General features: G+C 39.8%; 1 protein-coding gene across 2 annotated transcripts in view; it reads left to right on the top strand.

Moving 5' to 3' along the window:
* The window catches only part of Cd86 (CD86 molecule), a 68,468-nt gene that overhangs the window by 21,703 nt on the left and 22,769 nt on the right, over positions 1-23,996 (top strand). For both annotated transcript variants that reach the window (XM_076868290.2, XM_076868289.2), the window contains exon 2: positions 16,029-16,078. In XM_076868290.2, the coding sequence (XP_076724405.2) occupies positions 16,029-16,078 (50 nt within the window). The remainder of the gene's footprint in view (positions 1-16,028; positions 16,079-23,996) is intronic.

Here is a 23,996-nt window from a genome sequence, read left to right as displayed (position 1 = left end):
GGCGTAGGAAAGACAGGACCAGAGTCTGTGTGCACAACCCCTCATTGAACGCTACTCCATAGATTTGTTTCTGAACTGTTTGCACATTGGAGGGTACACAGGCTGCAGCTTGGGATATAGACAACATCTCAAATGTGTGTAGAGGAAGAAAATGTGTTTTCAGCACTATGCCTCTCTCCACCAAGGGCCCGGGACTTCATCCTCTTCCATCCAGGGATGTGATTCCTTTCTGAGTTCCTGAGTTCCATGTCTTATTTAGGTGAATTACCTTGAACTTAACTCCTTAGGGTTAATAACAAACAACAACGAAAAACCCAACCTGTTTCTCCCTTCTAACTCTAATTTGCATTTTAACAGGGGCTTTCAAAAAATGCCTGACCCCAAGGAATGAGTAATGTGGGAATTCCAAGTGTTAGATTAGGACTGGTACACAGATGGGGAGAAGGGGCTGTCCCTCAAACTGTGCCCTTAAAACAGTTAGCTTTTCTCTCTTTGACCTGGTTCTGGTTCTGAAATCAGAAAGGGGCTCCCTTAGAGGGCAGGATGGGCATAGCTACCTGTTAGTAAGTTCTCTGGGCCTGTTCCTGGCAGGCACAACCCCTTCCCAGGATGTGTACAGACCTGGATAGGCACCTATAAAATTTTGCATGATGTTTTTACTTTGGGCACTTATTGGCAAAAAAGGGAAAACTGATTTTGAAAACCATCAATATTTTAAAAAGGTAGTAAATTTTAACTCCAAAAAGTTATGATTCTAGATATACCTAAGAGAACTAGGTGTCTGTCTCAAACACAAACTTCTTGTTGGGGGACAGGAAAATCTAAAACTATTCGTATATGGTGCCCCCTCTTCTGAGCCAATGAGGGTAATGTACTTGTTTTCCCCGCGTTGGGTACTAGGGATTGAACTCAGGGGTACTTGACCACTGAGCCGCATCCCTAGATCTATTTTGTATTTTATTTAGAGATAGGGTCTCACTGAGTTGCTTAGTGCCTCGCTTTTGTTGAGGCTGGCTTTGAACTTTCAATCCTAATGCTTCAGCCTCCAGAGCCGCTGGGATTGCAGGCATGCGCTACCGCACCCAATGGGTAATGCACTCTTAATTTTAATACTTTAGTTACCACAGTATCAGAGGATGAGTAAAAGCCTCCTTTGGCTCCTTGTGGATCTGCTCAGATGTTTGCTTTTTGAATCAGTGCACATCCTTGTAACATGTACCATATTTGATGCTGCCCTCCTCATATCTGTGTGGAAATACTGTGCTTCCAAATGAACAAGGGCAAGAGCAGCTCCTGAAAGGAATCCAAGAGTTAGGTAAAAAAATTCTCCATAGGGCTGGGGATGTGGCTCAAGCGGTAGCGCGCTTGCCTGGCATGTATGTGGCCCAGGTTCGTTCCTCAGCACCACATACAAACAAAGATGTTGTGTCCGCTGAAAACTGAAAAATAATATTAAAAATAAAAAAAAATTCTCCATAGATGGAGGCTACAGAGGGATTTGCTCCAAGGAGAGATTGGAAACTGATCAGGTCTGGATTAGAGGGAGATAAAGCTGGTGAGGGAAGTGAAGCTCAGCAGGAATGATGTGTCTGTCCATAGCCAGCTATCCCTGGTGTCCACCAGACCATAAGTGTTCATGTTCTCAGTGAGACACCGCTCACTCATCTCCTCCTCATGCCCACTGCCTCTATGCTGGTCCTGCCTCTTCATCTCAGGACCACCAGCTTTACTGTTGGCTTTCTTGATCACTCTGATACCAGCCCTAACCTCTTTCCTTGGACCACTAGCTTATTTTCTTCAAACTTTCATTGCATTATTTTTATTTATTTATTTTCAGTTGTTGATGGGCCTATATTTCTATTTTTATTTATTTATCTATTTATTTATTTTATTTATGGTGCTGAGAATCAAACTCAGTGCCTCACACATGCCAGGCAAGCACTCTCCCACAGAGCCACAACCCCAGCTCATTGTTACATTATTATTATATTTTTAATATTTATTTTTTAGTTGTAGTTGGATGCAATGCCTTTATTTTATTTATTTTTTTAATGTGGTGCTGAGGATCGAACCCAGGGCCTCACACGTGCTAGGCAAGTGCTCTACTACAGAGCCACAACCCCAGCTCATCGTTACATTATTTTTTATACTTCCAAACTATTGATCCCCAATTCCCAATTTTCTCTCAAATCAGATATAAATCCTTTATCTGACTTTCCAGGCCCTGTTAAGCTCTTCTGATCTACTTTCAAAAAAATTAATTCCCTTTTATTTGTGCAAATTCAACCTCTCCTCCAGTTCAGTCAGCTTTTCTTAATTTCCCATGAAAAGGCTACAATCATTGCTGCATTTCCAAATGTCCCTAAACATGATTCTACTTGACCATATTCCAGAACCTTGCCAGAGTAGCAGAGAGGATTTTGAATGTTCCCAACGCAAAGACATGATAAAAGTTTAAGGAGATGTTTATGAAAATTATCCTGATCTGATCATTGCACGTTGTATAAATGTGTTAAAATATCACACTGTAGCCGATAGATATGTAAAATTATTATGTGTTGCTTAAATTTTTAAAAAATATATATAAAAGGGAAAAATGCGAAAGAATATTATACTAAGAAAGAACATGGAAACCACAGTTATGCCTGGCGTTCTCTGCGTAGGTGCGTGTATATCAAGAATGTGACTGAAAGGCTTAGCCAGTTCTACTCAATCAACATTTAAAAGAGTTGTTGGAAGCTTGCAGTGCTTTTCAAGGGCAGAGGCAGATGGCCATCACACCAAGTTCTAGGAAATTCATCATTGCTGATGTCACAGGAGAGCAACCCTTAGAGGAACCTGTTCAATGATGCAGTGGCCCAGGCTGAAACCCTCATGAGTACAAATATCAGAAGAAGTAGACTTAGTTAGAGCCGATACTGGGTACAACTTCATCCACTCTAACAGAAACTGACTACTGCAATCCCTCGCAGCCTGGCTCACTTTGTTCACGCCATCAGGGTACAGTTCTGAGACCAAGTCTGAGTCACCTGTCAAGGCCCAATTCAAATACCACCATCTTGTACCTTTCTGGGCCATAGGAGTGCTTGCTCTTCTCCATGTCATCTGAAGCCCTGGATCACTTATAGTCAGCTCAACAGACTATCTAGACAGGAAGGTCCTTTAAACATGCCATACTCTCTCCAATGCTAAAAAAAAAAAAAAAGAAAGAAAGAAAGAAAGAAAGAAAGAAAAAAGTTCAGGATGGGGACAGAGAGAGATGGAGTGCTTCCGTGTCTTCCTTTATTTTTCCTTTTTCCTGGAAATGATACTTTTGAATTTAAAAGTTATGGAGTTCAATTACATAACAAGAAATCCCTCCCCACAAAAGTATCTCTTCTGCATTGTACCCCACTTTTCCTTGAGCAGTGTTGATAATGGGGTGTTCATTACCTCCCAAGAAAATTGTGGCTCTCCATTAAAACTCTTCATCATCTGGAGCTGGACTCTGGCTCCTTATGACTTCCAGTGATTGGAACTGCTTGCCCTTCAGCAACAATGTGTGTGCTGTCCCCCAGGAGATCCCTTAAATGTTTTCAGAAGGCCACAGGGTGTTCACAGTCTTCTCTTCTTCAGGTTCATTACCCCGGTCTTTTTAATTGTTCCTCATTTGACATATTTCAATATTCCCTAGTGAACTGTGCTGCCCTTTCACTTGATAAACCCTAATTTTGTCAGTGTGATACCACAAGCGATGTGGTCTGATTAGCACAGAGTACAGAGAGCGAATTCTATGTTAAGACTGAATTAATTGGGCTGGGGTTTAGCTCAGTGGTAGAGCACTTGCCTAGCACGTGCAAGGCCCTGAGTTGGATCCCAGGCACTCCCTTCCAAAAAAGGACTGAATTAATTTTGGTTAGCTACATCATACTAATATTTATGTGATTCTTATATTTATTCTAGATAAGCTATTTCTCTAGCATCCACCTTTTCCATTTACATAATTGTTACTTTAAAACTTAAATACAGGTCTGTATACTTACCCTTATGATGTTAGTCTCTCTTTTTAGACTTTGTGAATACTAATTAGGCTGACCCAGTTTGGGCTCATTTTTGTGTCATCTGTATATTTGAAAATAGAAGTATAATTTCTGTTGCTTTTGTTTATAATTTTACTAAGTATATGAAAGTGAATATTAAAAATCACAGAGTCCTGTGGTACCCACTGAGGTATCAGTGTGTCAAGAATGATTCTTGGCACTCAATTGTTGAATGAATAAAGGAATCAGTCCATGAATCAACACTTTGTTCTCATCTCTTATATTTAATCCGTGCCATATTCTGTTAATTATAAACCTAATTATTTCTTCAAATACCAACTTCCCTCCATGTCTGCTATTACCATTCTAGACCAAACAGCTATGTTCATTAAGCAACTTCAGTGGCCAGCCCATTGGTCTTTCTGCATCTGGCTTCCCTACTATACATTTGCTATATAGTAACTAGAGTCATTTTTTCCAAAAGCAAAGCTGATTATGTCCATCTCTACTATAATTTCTTCTTCTCTCTCTTTTTTTCTTTTTTTGGCACTGAGGATTAAACCCAGGGTTGCTTTACCACTGAGTTACATTCCTCAAACCTTTTTATTTTCATTTTGAGTCAGCATCCTGTTACATTGCTTAGGGGCTCGCTTAGTTGCTGAGGCTGGCTTTAAACATTTTTTTAAAAATATTTTGTAGTTGTTGATGGACCTTTATTTTATTTTATTTTATTTAAATCAAACCCAGTGCCTCACACATTTATTAAAAAATCTCCTGGGCTGGGGGTGTGGCTCAAGTGGTAGCACGCTCACCTGGCATGTGTGCAGCCCGGGTTCGATCCTCAGCACCACATACAAACAAAGATGTTGTGTCCGCTGAAAACTAAAAAAAAAAAAAAAAAAAAAAAAAAATCCCTCTCTCTTCTCTCTCTCTCTCTCTCTCTCTCTCTCTCTCTCTTAAAAAAAAAAAAAAAGGCTCCTAATTGAGTTCTTACTTTAAAATGCTCTACCACTGAGCCACAACCCCAGCCCCAAGACTTTTAACTTTTGGTCCTCCTGCCTCAGCCTCCTGAACCACTGAGATTACAGGTGTGTGCCACCATGCCCATCTCTACTATAATTTCTTTAGTGGTTCACATTGCTCTCAGAATAAAGACCAAAATCCTTAACTGACCTATAAGACAAGTATGGCCAAGTTTTCCACCTTGTCTTCCACCTGCCTTCATCTTAGCCACAACCTTCTTATACCTTCTTTCATGTGCTCTCCTGCCTCACTACCTTTGTATATGCTATTTCCATTGCATAGAATCCCTTCTAGCCACACTCCCTAAAAACCCTTCATTTATTTAGCACCTATTCAATCTGTTTTATTTACCTACTTGGTGTATTAGGAATTCTCCCAAATACAGCAGCTTTAACAATGGATATTTACCCTCTCACAATGCTGTGGGTCAGAAATCTGAGCAGACCTCAGAGTGATTCTTCTACTCTTCGTGGCATCAAATGAGGTCACTTTATGGTAGCAAGCTAGTGGGTAGGTTGGCCTAGAGACACGCTGATTCAGTGGCCACCAGCCACAAGTAACTACTGATCTCTTGGAATGATCAAGAGATCCTGGGGCTGGGACTGTAGCTCAGTGGTAGAATGCTTGCCTGGCATGTATGAGGGCCTGTGTGCTATCCTCAGCACTACATATAAATAAATGTAATAAAAAGATCCATAAGATCCATTGACAACTAAAAAATATTTTTAAAAAGACTTAAGCTGAATTCCAAAGAAGCAATAACTTAACAACCTTCAAGGGAGTTAAGGAAGAGAGAAAACCCCAATTGAAAAAAAAAAAGAGAGAGAGAGAGAGAGAGAGAGAGAGAGCTCCTAATTGAGTTCTTACTTTAAAACTTTAAAATTTTGTAAGTATAAATTACCCACAAGATTTTTGAATATTCAGTATAAAAATTTTGAAGTGTTCATTAGTGATTTTTACATTGATTACTTGTTGAGATTGTATTTTAGATATACTTGATTAAATCAAATATAGTCTTAAAATGAATGTCACCTATTTTTTTTTTCATTTGTTCATCTGGTCTTATAGTTTAGAACATAAGGTGTCACCCAGAGGTTCCTATGTTAATGCAGGAATGTTTGGAGATGAATTGATTGGATGGTGAGAGTTATAACCTAACCAGTCTATCCTGGTTTGAATGGAGTAACTGGGTGGTAACTATAGGCAGTTGGGTCCCCTAGGGGCATGCCCTGGAAGGAATCATCTTCCCTGTGACTCCTTCCCCCTCTCTCTCTGTTTCTTGGCCATCATGAATGGAGCAGCACTCCTCTTCCACAACTTTCTGCCACCGTGTTCTACCCCACCTTGGGCCCAGAGAAATGGAGTGAGCCCACTATGGAATAAACCTTTGAAAGCGTGAGCCAAAATAACCTTTTTCTCCTCTAAGTTGCTCTTGTTGGTATTTTGATCACAGTGATGGAAAGCTGATAAACATAGGTGCCTACAAGAAATTTTCAAATTTCAATATGGCTCACGTGTGTGGCTTGCACTGTATCTCTATTGAACAGTGGTATAAAAGGCCAGATGGAAAATGTTTTCAGCTTTGCAAGCTGCATAGTTTTTTTACAGCTGCTCAACTCTGCCATTCTGAAAGCAGCAATAGATAATAATTAAATAAATGAGTCTGGCTCAACAAAACTTTCTTGTGTTTCAACATAACTTTATTTATAAAAATAGATGGAGACAGGCTGGGACTGTAACTCAGTGGCAGAATGCTTGCCTAGCATGGGTGAGGCACTGGGTTTGATCCTCGGCACCACATAAAAAAATAAGTAAATAAAACAAAGTTATAAAAATATGCATATATTTAAAAAATAGATGGAGCCAGGCGTGGTGGTACACGCCTGTAATCCCAGCAGCTCTGGAGACTGAGATAGGGGAATCTTGAATTCAAAGCCAGCCTCAGCAATGGCGAGGTGCTTAGCAACTCAGTGAGACCGGTCTCTACATAAAATACAAAATAAGGCTGGGGATATGACTCAGTGGTTGAGTGCCCCTGAGTTCAATCCCTGGTACCAAAAAAAAAAAAAAAAAACCACAGATGGGAGCCACATTTAGTCTGAGTATGCTGAGCCCTGATCTGGAGGATCCAAGGTTTTCTTCCAATCTGGTGGCTTGACAGAGATGTCTGGAAGGCTGGGCTCAGCTAGGACTCTGGACCCAAACTACACGTGGCCTCTTTGGCTCTGTGGTATCAGGGTAAAAGAACATTTTATATGGTGGGCTCAGATTCTAGGAAATAAGTCCAAAGAGAGGCAAGTACAAGTTTCAAAGCTTCTCATGACCTAGTTTCAGAAGTTCCAGGACATTCTTTTTATTTCATTCCTTTAGTCAAACAAGTCATGAGAGCCAGCTTGGGTTCAAGGAGACTTAGACTCCATCTCTTCATGGGAGGAATAGCAAAGAATATGTGTCCATCTTCAATCTATCAGTCATTCTCTGAATGTCAGTTAAAAGTAGTCCTATAACAGGTTCTCAGAGTACCAGGAACCTCTCTTTTTTAGCACTTACCATGGTAATAATTTTACATTCATTCATATGATCATTTGATCATTATCTTGCTCCTCTACTAAACTCTAAGCAACCACATGAAGACAAGTTCTTTCTGGTTTTGTGCATCATTGTATTCCAAGCTCTAAGCACAATGACTGGCTCAAGAAATGTTTGTGGGATGAACCCATAAATGAATGAATGAATGAACAAATGAGTGGTTAGTAACCGTCCTAGCATTGATTCCATTGATCCCACTTTTCTCCACATTGCTTTTTCAAGCCTATCATGAGACATTTGGTCAGAAGCCTCGTGAAAACTCAGATGGCTTTGCCTTCCCAGCAACCTTCTCATTTTGCAGTTCAGAAACTTTATTAAAAAAAAGGAAATAAGCCTGCTCTTTTCTGCCCAGTGCCTCAAAGATATTAATAGCTACTCTAAACATGTACCTTTGGGTTCTGGAGCTTACAGAAGTACTTCAGTGAAGCACGCCACACCCAGAGGCAAGTCAAGGCCTCAGGCAGCTGGAGTTCCTCCCGGTGTCCACTCTCCTTGCCCAGTTAATGTACAAGCTTGGCAAGCCTGACTGGTCCAGCCACAACTAGGTCTGCAAGAAGCAATAGTCCAGGCCCTGAGTGCTGCTGGGTTGAGGGCAGACCTGGTCCTTCCTCCAACGAGGTGTAGCATCTCCCATTTTGCTTGGAACAAGGAGGACTCTATAGGCCCCGGGGGGAGCTAAGTGTTCCCACTTCCACACTAGTCCTGGAGCTTGACTTGAGTTCCCTTGAGACATTCCATCTTTCTTTTTAGTACTGGATGAGGGGCCAAGGCCCACACACCTTGACATCATCACCAGAAACCTCTAGAACAAAACCACTCCTGAGTAAACTCAGTAAACATGTGCCTGAATGACTATCTGAATGAATACGCTTCCTGAGATACCAGCTCAACATTTCCCCTGGAACCCCGATTACCACTAATATTCTAGACAAAGTTGTGAAATAGGAAATGTCTTTCTCTGCTGCCCTCCAGCTTCTACCTGGGAACTCTTCTCTCGTTTCTTGTTTCACCACACCTGCACTCCCCTGTCCCACCCTATAGGTGGCCACCGTCACATGTGTCCCCTCGTCTGCTTTTGGCCTATATTAGATGCCCCCCTGCTCCTTCAGACCCAAGATATAAACCAGCCCCCTTCATTTTCCACTCCTTTTCTCTCGGGTACTCCTGTTTCCCCAGAACTCTTCTAGTTGTGCCTGAAGCCAAACCCACCTGGAAACATAATTAGCTGACGGAGTTAGAGCAGAGAAAAGCTCTCTCCACTGGGCAGATGGTGGGTGCTGTATGATATTTGTAGAATGAATGGCAGCTCAGGCCGGAAACCCCCATAATAAGAGGGGTAATTTTTGCCCCCGGCTCCCCCTAGCCCAGCCTGTCTCCCTGAGTGTCCCACTGTCATTCCAAGAGTCGCCACACTTGGCCCTGGGATGTGCTGCCCTCCTTTTATTCCAAGAGTGGATAGAATCTGAATCCATTCTGTTTGCTCCCACTACAAAGCTAAAACTGACTGAGATTTTTAAAGAAGCTGCACCAATGTTAAATAGAAGTCAGTGAGGTTGGGTCTGTTTAAGTCTCAACTCTCCACCGTTTGGTAGTTGCATGGCCTAAGGCAATTTCTTCTCACCTTGGCAAGAAAAACAGTAGTGTAATTAATCATTCACCTGACTCTTACTCATGTTCTGGGTCGGACTGGGCACACAAAGTGAGAGGAAACAGTGTGTGGCAGGTGCTCTTTGGTTTCTGGAATGAAACTTGACTCACTTGGGGGCTAGTCTGTTAAGGTTTTGAATAGTTCACCTGACAGAAGTCTCCTTTCAGAGAATCCCCCTGTAAATTCTTAGATTTTTTTAAGCTTCATGTAGTTTTACAAAGTAAACATATTTGTATAACAAAGGAATAGAATCAGCCTTGCTCAGGATACACCAATAATCAGTTTCTCCTATCATGATCCACAGAGGCGACCGAGATATTTTTATTTTTGTTTTTCTTTTTAGATATACTTTACAGTAATGTGTATTTAACATATTGTACATACATGGAGTATAACTTATTCTAATTAGGATCCCATTCTTGTGGTTGTACATGATGTGGAATTAGACTGGTCGCATATTCATATATGAACATAGGAAAGTTATGTCCAATTCATTCCACTGTCTTTACTATTTCTATTTCCCTCCTTTTCCTCATTCCCCTTTGTCTAATTCAATGAACTTCTGTTCTTCCCTCTCCGCTTTATTGTGTGTTAGCATCCACATATCAGAGAGAATATTCAACCTTTGGATTTGGGGGTTGGCTTATTTCCACTTAGCTTGATAGTCTCCAGTTCCATCCATTTACTGGCAAATACCATAATTTCAATTTTTTTATAGCTGAGTGATATTCTTTGTGTGTACATACCACATTTTCTTTATCCATTCATCTATTGAAGGGCACCTAGTTTTATTCCATAGTTTCACTATTGTGAATTGAGCTGCTATAAACATTGATATGGCTGCGTCACTACAATATGCTGATTTTAAGTTCTTTGGGTATATGCTGAGGAGTGAGATAATTGGGTAAAATAGTGTTCCATTCCAAGTTTTATGAGGAATCTCCATACTGCTTTCCATACTGCACCAATTTGAAGTCCCACCAGCAGTGTATGAGCATACATACCTTTTCCCCCACATCCTTGCCAATATTTACCATTATTTGTATTCTTGATAATTGCCATTCTGACTAGAATGAGAATGAAATCTTAGTGTAGTTGTAATTTACATTTCTCTAATTGCTAGAAAAATTAAACATTTTTTCATATATTTGTTGACCATTTATATTTCTTCTTCTGTGAAGTGTCTGTTCAGTTCCTTTGCCCATTTATTGATTTGGTTATTTGATTTTTTTTTCTGGTGTTTAAGTTTTTTGTGTTCTTTACATATCCTGGAGATTAATGCTCTATCTGAGGTGCAAGTGGCAAAGATTTTCTCCCATTCTGAGGCTCTCTCTTCAAGTTCTTGATTGTTTCTTTTGCTGTGAAGAAACTTTTTACTTTGATACCATCCCATTTATTGATTTTTGATTTTACTTCTTGCACTTCAGGAGTCTTGTTGAGGAAGTAATTTCCTAAGCTGACAAGGTGGAGAGTTGGGCCTACATTTTCTTCTAGTAGGTACAGAGTCTCTAGTCTCATGCCTAGGTTCTTGATCCCCTGTGAGCTGGGTTTTGTGCAGGGTGAGACATAGGGGTTCAATTTCATTCTGCTACACATGGATTTCCAGTTTTCTCAGCACCATTTGTTGAAGAGACTATCTTTTCTTCTTAGGTTGTTTCCTCTCCCATTCCCCTTTTTACAGCCCCCTCCCCCTTCAAGGGTATGAGTTTCCACTTCTTGGGACATCTGGAGAAAGCCATGACTTGTCGCTGTGGCTGGGGTTCATTTCTGAGGGAGCAGTGGCATTTCTGCCTTCCATGGTGCCAATAACACTGAAGGAAACAGCTTCCCAACCCAGACCCTCATGCGCTCGCTCTTGCTCTCTCTCTCTCTCTCTCTCTCTCTCACACACACACACACACACACACACACACAATGACTAGAGTTGAAAAATATTCTTCACACAGGACATTTATACTTATTTTTTAAAAATATTTATTTTTTAGTTATAGGTGGACACAATATCTTTATTTTACATTTATGTAGTGCTGAGGATCAAACCCAGTGCCTCACGCATGCTAGGTGAGGACTTTACCACTGAGCCACAACCCCAGCCCCATACTTAATTTTTTTTTAAAAAAGAGATCATGTCAACCTCAAGTATTTGAGTATCATATTTTAATAACATCACTGACAAACTCAGTATCCAAAGTTTTTCCAGAATCATGTGCCATTTACACAATCACCAGAGTGAAATTTCCTGTAAGGTCTGTCCCTGCTGGGCCAGGCCAGGATGTTGAAGGGGGTTATGATGGCTGTCCCCAAATCCTTTGAAAAGCTTTGACTAAAGAATGTTAGACTTACTCTGGGTAGTTTCAGAGGACAAAACCAGTATCAATGAAAGGAAGTAAAGGAAAGGCAGTCTCTACCCAGGGGAAGAGAGAGTTCCCAAATAGGGAAGTCCAAAATGATACTGACTTCCTTGTTAGGGCCAGTGCTTCTCCCTACTGACTTACATTTTGTCTAAGTCATAAAGATTTCCCACAGCCATATTTTTCATGTAATTATTTGAATTAAAGATGATTTATTAAATTTATGACAAAATATAATTTGAGTCTATGTCCCTGTTTAACATGTCATCCCAGAAGATTGTCTTAGGTTAAGCAGGCTGATTTTTAGTTTACAGACATGAGGGATTCCTATATTTAGGTGGGGACTTAGATTCAAAGGAGGCCCAGTCCTCAAATCCTATGTCAAATAGGATGCTGTTAGTGATTGAGCATGAGGAGATGCCCAGGAATCAATCTCACTGGCTCTGCCCTTGAGTGGTGTCAGTGTTAGTTTAACAGAGAGTGGCCCAAGGTTCAAAGCCCATTAAAATAACTGGAAGGGGTGGGGGATTGGGAACTAGCTACTGAGTTCATATGTTGAACTCCTGCTGTGTATTTCAGCAACAAAACATATTTGCAACATTGTCATAAAGTATTGATTTTCTAAATGTAAAAGAGTTCCTACAAATCAATAAGAAAAAAACCAAAGACTCAAATTGAAAGTGGACAAAATAAATGTATAGACAGCACATGATCACCTCTTGGCCTTTTGGCTTAGATCAAGTGTAGACAGCACATGAAACAGGACATTCTGCCTCTTATACATTTGAAAAAATGCCCAGATTCACATAAGAAACTCATTTTAAATGACAGTAAAAACCACCTCATGCCCATTGGTATTGCTGCTATTGAAAAAAATTTAAAAAGTGTGTTGGCAAAGATGTGGACAAAATATAACTCTGTGCACTATTGATGGGAATGTGAAATGGTGTGACTGCTGTGGAAAACTGTTTATTGGGTCCTCAGAAACTTAAAGATAATATTTCCATATGATCAGTAGTTCTACTTGTTGGTTTGTACCTAAAAGAAGTGAAAGAAGGGTCTGGAAGAGATATCTGTACACCCACATTCAGAGCAGCTGTTATTCACAACAGCCTAAAGGTGGAAGCAACTCAAGTGGCCATCAGCAGATGAATGTAGTATAGCATACATGGACTAGAATTCAGTCTTAAAAAATAAAGAAATTCTGACAGGATGGACCTTGAAGACAATATACCAAGTGAACAAAGCCAGTCGCAAAAAGACAGAGACTGTATAATACCATTAACACCTAATGTAGTCAAATTCATTGAGATAGAAGATGAAAGGGTGGTTTCCAGGGCCCTGGAGAAGGGGAGAATAGAGAGTCATTGAACAGAGTTACAGAATTGTAACTATACATTTTACATAGGTACAGAGTTAAAGTTCTGCAAAATTAAAAGACTTCTAGAGATGGATGTGATGGTTGCACAGTAATATGAATCTATTTAATGCCAATGTATATTTGAAAATTATTAAGACAGTAAATTTTGTGTTATGTATATTTTACAATAACAATAATTTTAAAAATCATAATGAGATGCCATTTTAACCTTTACTAATGGTAAAGATCACAAATTAGAAAACACAATATTGACTCAAAGAGTGTGAAAATAAGCACTCTTGTGTTTTGTTGATGGAAACATTAACATACAATCTTAAGGTAGGACAAATTTTCAATATGTGTAAAAACTAAAATCGCATTACTCTTTAACAAGTCAAGCAAGTCTACTGCAAAGAATATAGCACTCTCCTGCAATTGCAATGTGGCGTATAATTGCAACAAAGGATTGGAAATGATCTAAATGTTCCTTAGTGGGGGCTGGCAAAAAAAAGTATTGCCACATATGGTAGAATAATATGCAACATTAATGTGAGAATACTCATTACATACTGACACAGAACAATCTCCAGATGGTAAGTGTGCAAAATTATGTATAGAATGCTACTCTTGAGTTTAAAAATAAAAGGAGAATAGTTTATGGGGCTATGATTTTATTTTGCCTAAAATAACTCCAAATAGAGGCAAGAAACTGGTATCAGGTAACAATGGTCACTCTAGTTACACCTACAGAGAAAATCTAGATAATGATGCAACAGTTGAGAAACTTTCTTTCTACTGTTTCTCATCTTTTTTTTAAGTATTTATTTTTTAGTTATAGTTGGACACAATGCCTTTATTTTATTTATTTTTATGTGGTGCTGGGGATTGAGCCCAGGGCCTCGCTCATGCTTGGCAAGTGCGCTACCACTGAGCTACAACTCCAGCCTATCATCTTTACCTTTTAGATTTAGTACGATTTACAGATGTAATCTATTTTAAAACTTTAATTAAAAAAATAAAGATTATAGTCTAGAAAGAAATAAATATAACAGACACATTTAACCCAATGCCCTGCTCTGGGTGCTGTGGAGGCAGAGGGAAGGGTGCCTAGCACAGCCCATGGGATCAGGAGTGGCTTTAGACAATTTCCTCTATTGGATAAAGAATAGTCGTGTATCTTCTAAGTTACAGTTTGTTTTGTATGAACAAATCTGTGAATTAGTGGAAAGTCCTGTGGATTAATTCACCATTTAGGTTTTCCTTTTCACCTTGACTGTTAAAAAGTTACAAGCCAGCTAGGTGTGGTGACACATGCCTGTAATCCAGCAACCCAGGAGGATGAGATAGAGGATCACAAGTTCCAGGCCACCATGGTATCTTAGTGAGACCCTGTCTCAACATTTAAAAAATGAAAGAGGGTTGGGGATGTCTCTCAGTGTTAGAGCACCTCTGGGTTTGCTAAACTGGGTTTCCCAGTGTAGCAAAACAACAACAACAACAAAACAACAACAACAACAACTTAACTTTGAAAAAAGCTAAGAGCAAACTTATGCCCCACCAAATGCATGTTGGCAGATTCCTATGGTAAGCATTTAGCATTGGCTTTGTCCCAAGTTCCATTTTATATTCCTATATTTGGCTTTGTGTTAGCCAGCCTTGTGTCATGGTGACCAAAATACCCGACAAAAAACAACTTAGAGAAGGAAGAGTTTATTTGGGCTCATGATTTCAAAGGTCTCAGTCCATGACTGGTCGACTCTATTGCTCTGGGCCTAAGATGATGATGGAACTTGATTACAAATGGTTGGGCACAGAAAAGTTTCTCATGGTACCCAGGAGACAAGAGAGAGAATGCAAAGAGCCAGGGACAAAATATATCATCCCTAAGGCATCCCCAGTGACCTGCTTCCTCCAGCCATGCCCCACTTGCCTACAATTATCTCCCCACCCTCCCCCAGTAATACACTGCTTAGATTACAGATCTCATAATCTAATTGTTTTACCTCGAACGTTCCTGGATTAACACATGAGCTTTGCACGGGTGGATACCTCATATCCAAACCATAACAGGCTTGCTTTTCAACCTATTTCTAATGTTGGTTCTTTCTTTTTTCTGTGATTTCTGTGTAATCCACTTTACGCCCATTTTGGTATAAGGGTAAGAGGGTATGTGGAGAAGGAGGGAGAAAGGGAAAGAGATTATAAAGCCATGCATGTCATTCTCTTTGGCTCCATCGTGTAGAATGAGTGAAGTTATACTGTTGTGTTTCTCAGAGGGTGGTCCTTGGGCAACAGCATCCATCACCTGTGAGATTGTTAGACATAAGCATTCACAGGGTTCACCTCTACCTACTAAATCAAACTCTTTATGATAAAGCCTTGGAAACTGTTTTACATGCTATCTGGCTGATTTTGATGTACATTAAAAGTGAAAAACACAAGGAAACAAAAGAAAGATTGATTTTTAAATGTAACTACCCTCCCTGTGCCCCATTAGACCTGCTGTGTTGTTCAAAAGAAGTAATTCTAGCTACTATTATAAATAATCCCCACAATTTTATTACCTAACATAGTAAGTTTCCTTATGTTTTTTTTTCCAATATCACAGTCCAGTTTGGATCAGTTCTGGGTGAGGTATAGAGAGAACAGTTTTACTAATTTGTTCAGCTAAACAGTTCTACTCCATAGTAGAATTTGCCATTTTCTAGGACCTTGAATGATTCCTCTGAATTTCCTGCATCTAAGAAGCAGGAAGGAGGCTTTGATAGCCATGTCTGGAAGTAATGTTCATTTTTTTCTGTTCACAATTTCATTGGTTGGAACCCAGTCATGTGGCTAATATCAGGAGAGGCTGGGAAATATGGCCTATCTGTGGAACTAAGAGGAAAAGGAAATAGCTTTGGTGAGCACATAATCTTGTCTCTGCCACACCCAGGAACCCAAGTGAATCCCAGACTCCACTTCTAGGTCTGTTTTGGTGAACATTGGTTTCAGTTTCATTTTCTAACCAAGTTTTATCTTTTCTTTTTTAACCCTAGCACCATGGGACTGAGAATCACTCTGTTTGTGATGGCCTTCCTGCTTTCTGGTAAGAACCTTTTTACTGTGTGAAGTCCTAGAATCTTTCCACTATCTCCCAATGCATCTGACCACTGCAAGTCCAGGCCTGACACTTGGTGGGTCTTGTACCATGTACCAGGAGACTTTCCTGGAGGAGAAGGAAGTGTTATGACTGAGCCTGTAGCTCAGATAACAGCAGGCAGGCCTGGCCCGGGATGGAACCCTCCTCAAGCATGCATCTTCTTCCATTTCACCCTCAGGGGTCTGGATGCACAGAATAAGATGGACTGGGCTATACAGTGGCATCTGGCCATTGCACTGAGGCCCCGTCACTTGACTTCTGCTCCACACCTAATCCTTCTGGTCTTCTCTGTCTCCATTGATGGTACTCTTGGGTTCCTAGGGAATACCTGATGGACTTCCAAAAAGCCTCCTTCTGTTACACAGCATTGTGTTCCATGTCCCCTGCCTTCCCTTTTCCTCCTGTTCCTTTCCCCACCAGCCCGTGCCCATAGACAAGTAGTCCCACCTTACTATAGACCTTCGGTTATGTCAGCAGATTTACCACAAAGCTAATGAAGCTGATGCTTCAGGGCTCCCCACTCATACAAGTCCTTTCCGGTGGCATGACAGTGGCCATGGGCATTTTGCATTTGAATTATGCAACCTTTTTCCTTAATAACCTCCCAACCCCCCAGTTTTAGAAGCCTCAGACAATCCAGACCTTCCCTGTTTGCTGCTCTTTCTCAGTTTCAGTTTCTTCATCCTTGAACTGGGGTTAACAGAGGGTGCTTGCTGCACATCCTGTGACTCAGTGCCTTTTAGTTTCTCCAGGCCTGCCCCTTCCTGCTGTTCATTTTCTCCACCTGCAGCACTGAGGGGGAGGCCGTCCCAGTCATGGTGCGAGACAGAGGGGGCCAGTTTAGCCTGCCATTTGACACACAGGCCACCCCCTGGCTAACTGGCCCTGACTAACCAGCCCAGCCATAAAGTCACCTCCCCCACATTGCCACAAAACATGCCCTGGGCCACTGTCCCCATGCCTGCTGTGGGCCACAAAGGATTGGGATACCATGAAGAGATGCTCCCTCAAATTAATTGACTGCTAGCTGGGATCAACCTTTTGTGATTTTTGTTTTCTGCTTAGCAACTTGGGGCTTGCTGAGCTCATGTGTGTGAGGTTTATAAGGGTGCTAACTGATCACTCCACAGACACAGGTAATGACAACAGCTTCCACCAGGCTGTTGAACCCTGATGCAAACAAAAGACCACCAATTTTAAAACAAAAGACTCCAATTTTAAATCAAATTAAAGGAAGCTTGTATTGTGTACACAAAACAGAGAGCTGATCAGCAGCTGTCTCTCCCAATCCGGGCTAGAGATCAGCACCCCAACTTCCCAGGAACAAGGTTTTATAGCACAAAAAGTTGCAAAGGGGGGTATCTTGAGAACTTACAGATAACAGGATTTTGACAAGCATAATACAAAGGCAGATAGCAGGTTAATGATTTACATGGCATGATATTTCAAGGTAGGGAGTAAATTCAGATCCCAACATCAGAATTTATGAGGCACTGCTGAGGTTTCAGAGAGGATTGTCATCTGGTCAGGGAAAGCCAGACATGGGTGAGTTCAAGGCACAGGCAGGCATTCCAAACAAGTTTAGAAATTGCAGTAATTTATAGTAAAACCAAAATTAACTTTTCATGACTTTGTGATGAGATGGCTCCCAATCTTAAAATGGAATTAGGCTGGGTTCATCACAGGCCAGTGACCTGCTATCTTAGTTTTGGGGGTGGTGAAATAAATGTGTATGTGTGTGTGTGTGTGTGTGGAGGGGGGTGTCTTTGTGACAAGTGCCGTTCCAAGCATTTTTGTAAATATTATCTCATAACTTGCTGTTTAGTTTTTGTTATTATTCAATATTTTATTTACTGAAGCACAGAGAGGTTGTGTAATTTACCTAAGATCAACACAGACACTAAATGGCATAGCTTAGATTCACAGCCAGCAGTGTAGATGCTGCACCTGTTCCCTGAATGGTGACATTAGGCTACTTCTCATACCCCTTGCTAGAGAATCATCCATAATTGAGAAAATCTCCTCCTTGGGGACCTGAACAGTATTGGTGGACCAATGTCACTACTGCCTTATTCATATTCTCAAGTTCCCTGACAGCACATCCCCTGCCTTACCTGCAGCTAACACCTGAAGTGCCCCTAAAGCTTGGGTCCTAGTCCTTCTCATCACAGTGACCAGCCCAGCTCTTATGACCTGGGAGACAAGGAAGAAAAATACCCGGGAAACAAATTCTCAGAAAAGGCTCAAATGAGATGTCAGTTTCCCCATGAGCTTTCTGACTCTGCACATTGTAAGTGAGCAAGCAAAGCCAAGAAACCTTATCAAAACCACTCCCAGGTATCATTTTTGCCCTTGCCTTGCTTTGAAATTGCTTGGAAACTTTGTTAACTCCTAAAAAGAGTCTTATCAGTATTGAAACCTTAAAAATAACTTCTCCAAATGATACCTGTTTAGGTTTTATGGTGGGTTGAGAAGATGAGAGATGATCTTGGGGGCAATACAAATTTTAAGTGGAATAGGAAAACAGTGGCACCGATTAGAAAATAACATTGCCAGTGCTTTACAGTGTTATCTCCTTCCTCCCAGGGTGCACTTTTCATACTGGTCTAGTGGGTAGTGACCAAGCCCAGGGCAGGCATCCAATGAGAGACAGGAAATGCAAATGGCCCAGATAATCCACAGCAAAAATGCAGGGCTGAATAATTCATTTGATGACAAAGATTAAAACACTCCAGTGAAACTATTTTGTCCCCAATTGCATATTCTCCTGTGTCATAGAAATTGACACTTTATTTGCCAACCCTGCAGTTAAAATTAGATGAGAGTGTAAGACTGAAACGGGTAGGACGGGGCAGCCATGGCCTTGTAGAATCAGGTTATGCTTTGTGATTTGTATTTATAAAACTAAAGGGATTGCTAGGTGCCACTGCTAACCTCTGCTTCTGTTCTGGTATCTGAATAACACATTTAACCTGGAACCAGTGTGGTTTTGGAAAATAGAGTAGATTGAACATCTTGGGGAAGTATCTTTGTAATTTAACTTTTTTTTATTTTTAAGAGACAGGGTCTCTCTATGTTGCCCAGGCTGGCCACAAACTCCTGGGCTCAACAATCCTCCCGCCTCAACCCCGTAGCTGGAACTAGAGGAGCACTCTACATCATTTCTGACCCAGTTTGGCTTTTGACAGTTACTCTCCTCTTGTCTGGGGGTTCTCTTGGTCCTAGAGCTTCTGATTTCTCTTGAGTTACACCTCTGGTTCAAATAGTGTACCTGGAGTGGTAGTTGGAGTCTTTTTTATGTTTTATTTATTTTCATAAAGTTGGTTCAAACTTTCATTCACAACCTATGGAAAGGTCTACTGTTTGCTGCCCCCTGGATTTTTGCAGGTTCTTGTGTGGATGGTTGTGTGGAGATAACATTTCTATGGTTAGGTTGGATTCCCATGTCCTGCTGTTGTAGATGGTGGTCACTAAAACCAGGCCCTAGAAGCAAATTACCCGTTCAGACTTACTGTTCCTACAGAATTGGCCAGAGCCCAATGGCTGTATTGGAATCACTCCCTTGTGTCAAGACAGTATTTCAGGATCTTTTGAAATAAATGTACATTACACAGTAAGGAGTATCTTACCTCCAAATTAGTTGATCAATTTAATGGACTGTTTTTAGTAGTTTCCAGAGAGGATGAATGAACTGCCAGGCAAGTTAATCCACATTAAGAAGGATTAATACACATTAAAGGAAGATGATTGCCAAATAGGATGCAGGTAGCATTGTTTGAGAGGAAGAATAAAACTGGCAGAGAAAAGAAAGGCACCAATGCTGTCAGACTCCTTGAGAAAGAGCCAGAGTTTGAGACTCTGGTTCATTTTTCCTTTGTGAGAGAAAAAAATCTTAATACCACTTTCTTAACACATAAGCTGGGATTTTGGTGCCCTCAATATTATTGAGATTTATGGTGTCATAGGTCAACTTTACAATAATTTAAAGATATTAATTGGTTTTATTTTGTAACTCTAGAATCCAACAACACATTGTTCCATAAAATAGAGTAGGTTCTCTGAGGAGCTGAGCAAAAGAGATTTTTGGAGAAGGGCCAAAGCAAGCAGAAACAAAGAGCCGATTGGTCAAAGTTACTTTCCTTGAAAGGTGGGGGCAAGGAGACAGAACAATAGAAAATAAATAATTGGTTAACATCAGATTATTTTTTTGTAATGATTAAATGATGTATGAATTAAGGAGAGGGAACTTCACTTTCACACTGATTGGCCTGTTTGAGACATTTGGATGCCTCTCATTCTCCTGATTTCTTGGAAAGTCAAACAACAAGTTAGTTCTGGTTTGGTGGTGTGGAATTTTGGCATGGATGACTTCATTTTAATTTTTTTAACAATGAAAATGAAAACACTTGTAGCCCCTTCCTTTATGTCCAAGATCTTACCTTTGTAGTTGATCTATCCTACAGAGGTACACCTTTTTACATTTCCAAGCTATAAGATGAGATTCTGGGACCTCAAAATTAGTCAAACATTTTCCATATATTCTAAGAGCCCTTGCACATTCTTATGTCCATTCTTACTCTTTCTTTCATTCCCTCTTCCTAGATAGATAGATGTCTCTATTAAAAACCTTTTAAATACCCCCCCCCATTATTTAATAGTCACTTTTATGGTCTTTATTAGGGAAAAATCAGAGTAAAAATAATTATATATAATTGCAATCACCATATATGTGTAAATCCATGAATATGTTTCGTTCAATATAGTTTCATACATACTTTCTCAAGTTTCTACATACTCTTCATTTTTATAATGTTTGAAATTGCAATAGTCTTTTTAAATTCTTTTTTTTTAGTTGTAGATGGACACAATCTTTGTTTACTAATTTATTTTTATGTAATGCCGAGGGTCAAACGCAGTGCCTCACACGTGTGAGGCAAGTGCTCTACCACTGAGCTCCAGCTCCAGTCCACTGCAATAGTTTTTTGAATTAAAATGTTAACTTTGCTTTATTTTTTTTTAAGTGTGCGTCTTATTCATTTGGGTGTATTATCCCATTATCTTTTTTCATGGTTACTAAAGAGATTTTAGGATCATGATCATTGTTTTATAAATACTCTTCCTTCATTCTTATTATAAGTTTGGTATATATATATATAAAAACACACACACACACACACTTTGTGTTTATCAGGCTGTCTACAATGTTTCTAAGTATAGATTTATTTTCACTCTATTGCCACTATTTCAGGGTCTTTTGAAATATATGTACATTACACAGCAAGAGGGTCTTACCTCCTTACTTGTTTGGTACTTAAAAAATGCACTTTTGATCTGAGGACTCATGCCATTCTGCAGTTTTATAGATTCACAACTTCTATCTCTTTCAATATCACTTATTTACTATTTCTTCAATTTTCTTCTTCTAAAAACTATTAGAGCTCAGATTAATTCTTCAAGATTCAATCTATTCCTTCTTTCTTCTTTTTTTTAATCTTTCTATTTTCCTTTGGGGGAATTTCTCAGTACAATCTTCCAATTTATAATTTTCTTTTTTAATTGTATTTAATCTAGAGTTTATTCTGTTTGGTTTTGTTCTTAATCTGTATTTTTAACTTCCAAACTTGCTAACCCACATTCATAAAAATATTTTTTATTCTCTTTCAATGTTTTATAAATTTTTATATTTTATAATACACTACTTCATATTTCTTACAGAATTCTAAGCGTACACATTTTTAAATCTTTCAGAGTAAATTTAACTAAAAATTATGAATTTGGTGTCCATGGACATTGTTTCCTATCTATAATAATAATGTTAAAAATAAAGTTAAAAACTAAAATTAAATAACTAAAAATTTTAACTGACATACAAAAATTATACATAATTATAGAATACCATATGCTGCTTCAATACATTATACATACGTAATGTTCACATCAGGGTAAAAATATCAATCTTCTAAAAAATTCATCATTTAAACTTTATAGTGAAAACATTCACCATCTTTTCTCCTACCTGTTTAAAAATGTACAGTATATTTACATTATTTATAGTCACCTACTGTGCAACAGAACACCAGAGCTTATCTCCCTATCAAACTGTGACCTGGTACCCCTTGATCAACCTTTCCTTATCCTTCCTTCCCTCTATTTTGCCTAGCCTCTAGCAAGCACTTTTTCACTCTCAAAATTTATGAGATCAACTTAAAAATAAGTAACTCTTAAAGAATGATTATCAAAGATTACTACTAACTCAAATACTAACTCATTTAATCCTTAAAACAACCCTTGGATGCAGGGACCCATGATTGTTTCTGTTTTTTGGAAGAGCAAACTGAGAAATAGAGGAGTGAAGTAATTAGCCCAAGGTAACAGAGGTAGTGAGTAGTTGAACAGAGACTGAACTCATGCTGCCCAGAATCCACACTCTTAACTATAATGGCATAGTGACTTTGGCATCCTGTTTCAGAGTCATGTGGAATTCTATTGTATGGACGCATCATTATTTATTAAGCCATTTAACTTACTGCAAGTGTGTTCTTATAAACACATATCTGTATACATCCAGTTATGTGCATATTATCTTTTTGTAAAATGAATTCCTAGAAATTGAATTGCTAAGTCAAGCCTTTAGTCTATCATTGATTTTTTTTAACTTGTATCCATTTATTTATTTATTTATATTTTTTATGGTGCTGGAGATGGAACCCAGGGCCTTGTGCATGCGAGGCAACCACTCTACCAACTGAGCTATATCCCCAGCCCCAATCTATCATTAGTCTTATTACATATTACCATTTGACCTCCAACACACTTTATCAGTTTTACCAACAATGCATAAGAGAACCCATTTCTCCACACTCTCTTGAACAGTGGGTCTTACCAATGTTTTTAAATATGACCTATCGATTAGGCAAAAGCAATGTTATCTCATTGAGGTTTAAATTGCATCTCCCTGATTGTTATTGAGACATTTTCATTAATTTCTTCAATAAGTATTTACTAACTGCTTAATATTTGTAAGGAAGAGTTGTAGACACTTGAAATGCCACAGTGAGGAAAAAGGACAAATTCCCTGCTTTCGTGGGGCTTACTCTAGTGGCCATGTCAAGTGTGGGGCTGAGCTGGGAGAGAGAGGAGCTGTTAGGTGTCAGAGCAGCTGATTATATCAGCCAGAGGAGAATGAAAGAGTTGAGTTTTGAATCTCTTACTGTGATGGTGAAGCCAGAGGCTACATTAAAGAAAGGGCTGATTTCCCCTCTTTCATTTCCCCCATAGACGGGTACACCAGTCAGGGATCATGGGGACGGACATGGGTGTCATTTCATTGTTGAGACAGCCCCAAACCAAAGGATCTGACAGTTTTACAGATAGGAGGCAAGGGACCCAAGGGTGGGGAAAACCAAAAGAGGAAGATGGAAGATGATGGGGGAAGCCAGGAGTGGAAAATTCCTGGGTATTGAGTCAGAGTAGGGAAAATGCCTTGGAGGTTCCCCCTCCTCCCCACTGTGAGGAGGCCTTAGTAGAGGCACCTAAAGACGGCCTCTGTCCAAGGCCTTGGATAAAGAAACCCAGGAATAAATGCCTGGGCTAGGAGTGCCACCAGGTGAAAGAGCCTGACTGTCTAACTGAGACCCTGGCTGCAGCTCCCTTCAGAGGAGGCAGCGGCTGGGCACCGAGCCTGGTGTGGGAGGGGCAGCTTTCCCCTGAGGGCCATCAGATCAGCCTTTCTAATTGCCTATGGCTAGGCCTGGAAAACCACACCGAGGTTTGTTTGCTTTTATATATGATAATTTTATTTATGATATGTAATTGTGAGCAGTAGGATTTTAAAAGAATCTTTTGTTGCTGTCGGCCATTGGCT

This window comes from Callospermophilus lateralis, chromosome 10, assembly GCF_048772815.1.
Source record: "Callospermophilus lateralis isolate mCalLat2 chromosome 10, mCalLat2.hap1, whole genome shotgun sequence".
Classification (NCBI taxonomy): Eukaryota; Metazoa; Chordata; class Mammalia; order Rodentia; family Sciuridae; genus Callospermophilus; species Callospermophilus lateralis.
This window is presented reverse-complemented; position numbering and strand designations above follow the sequence as displayed.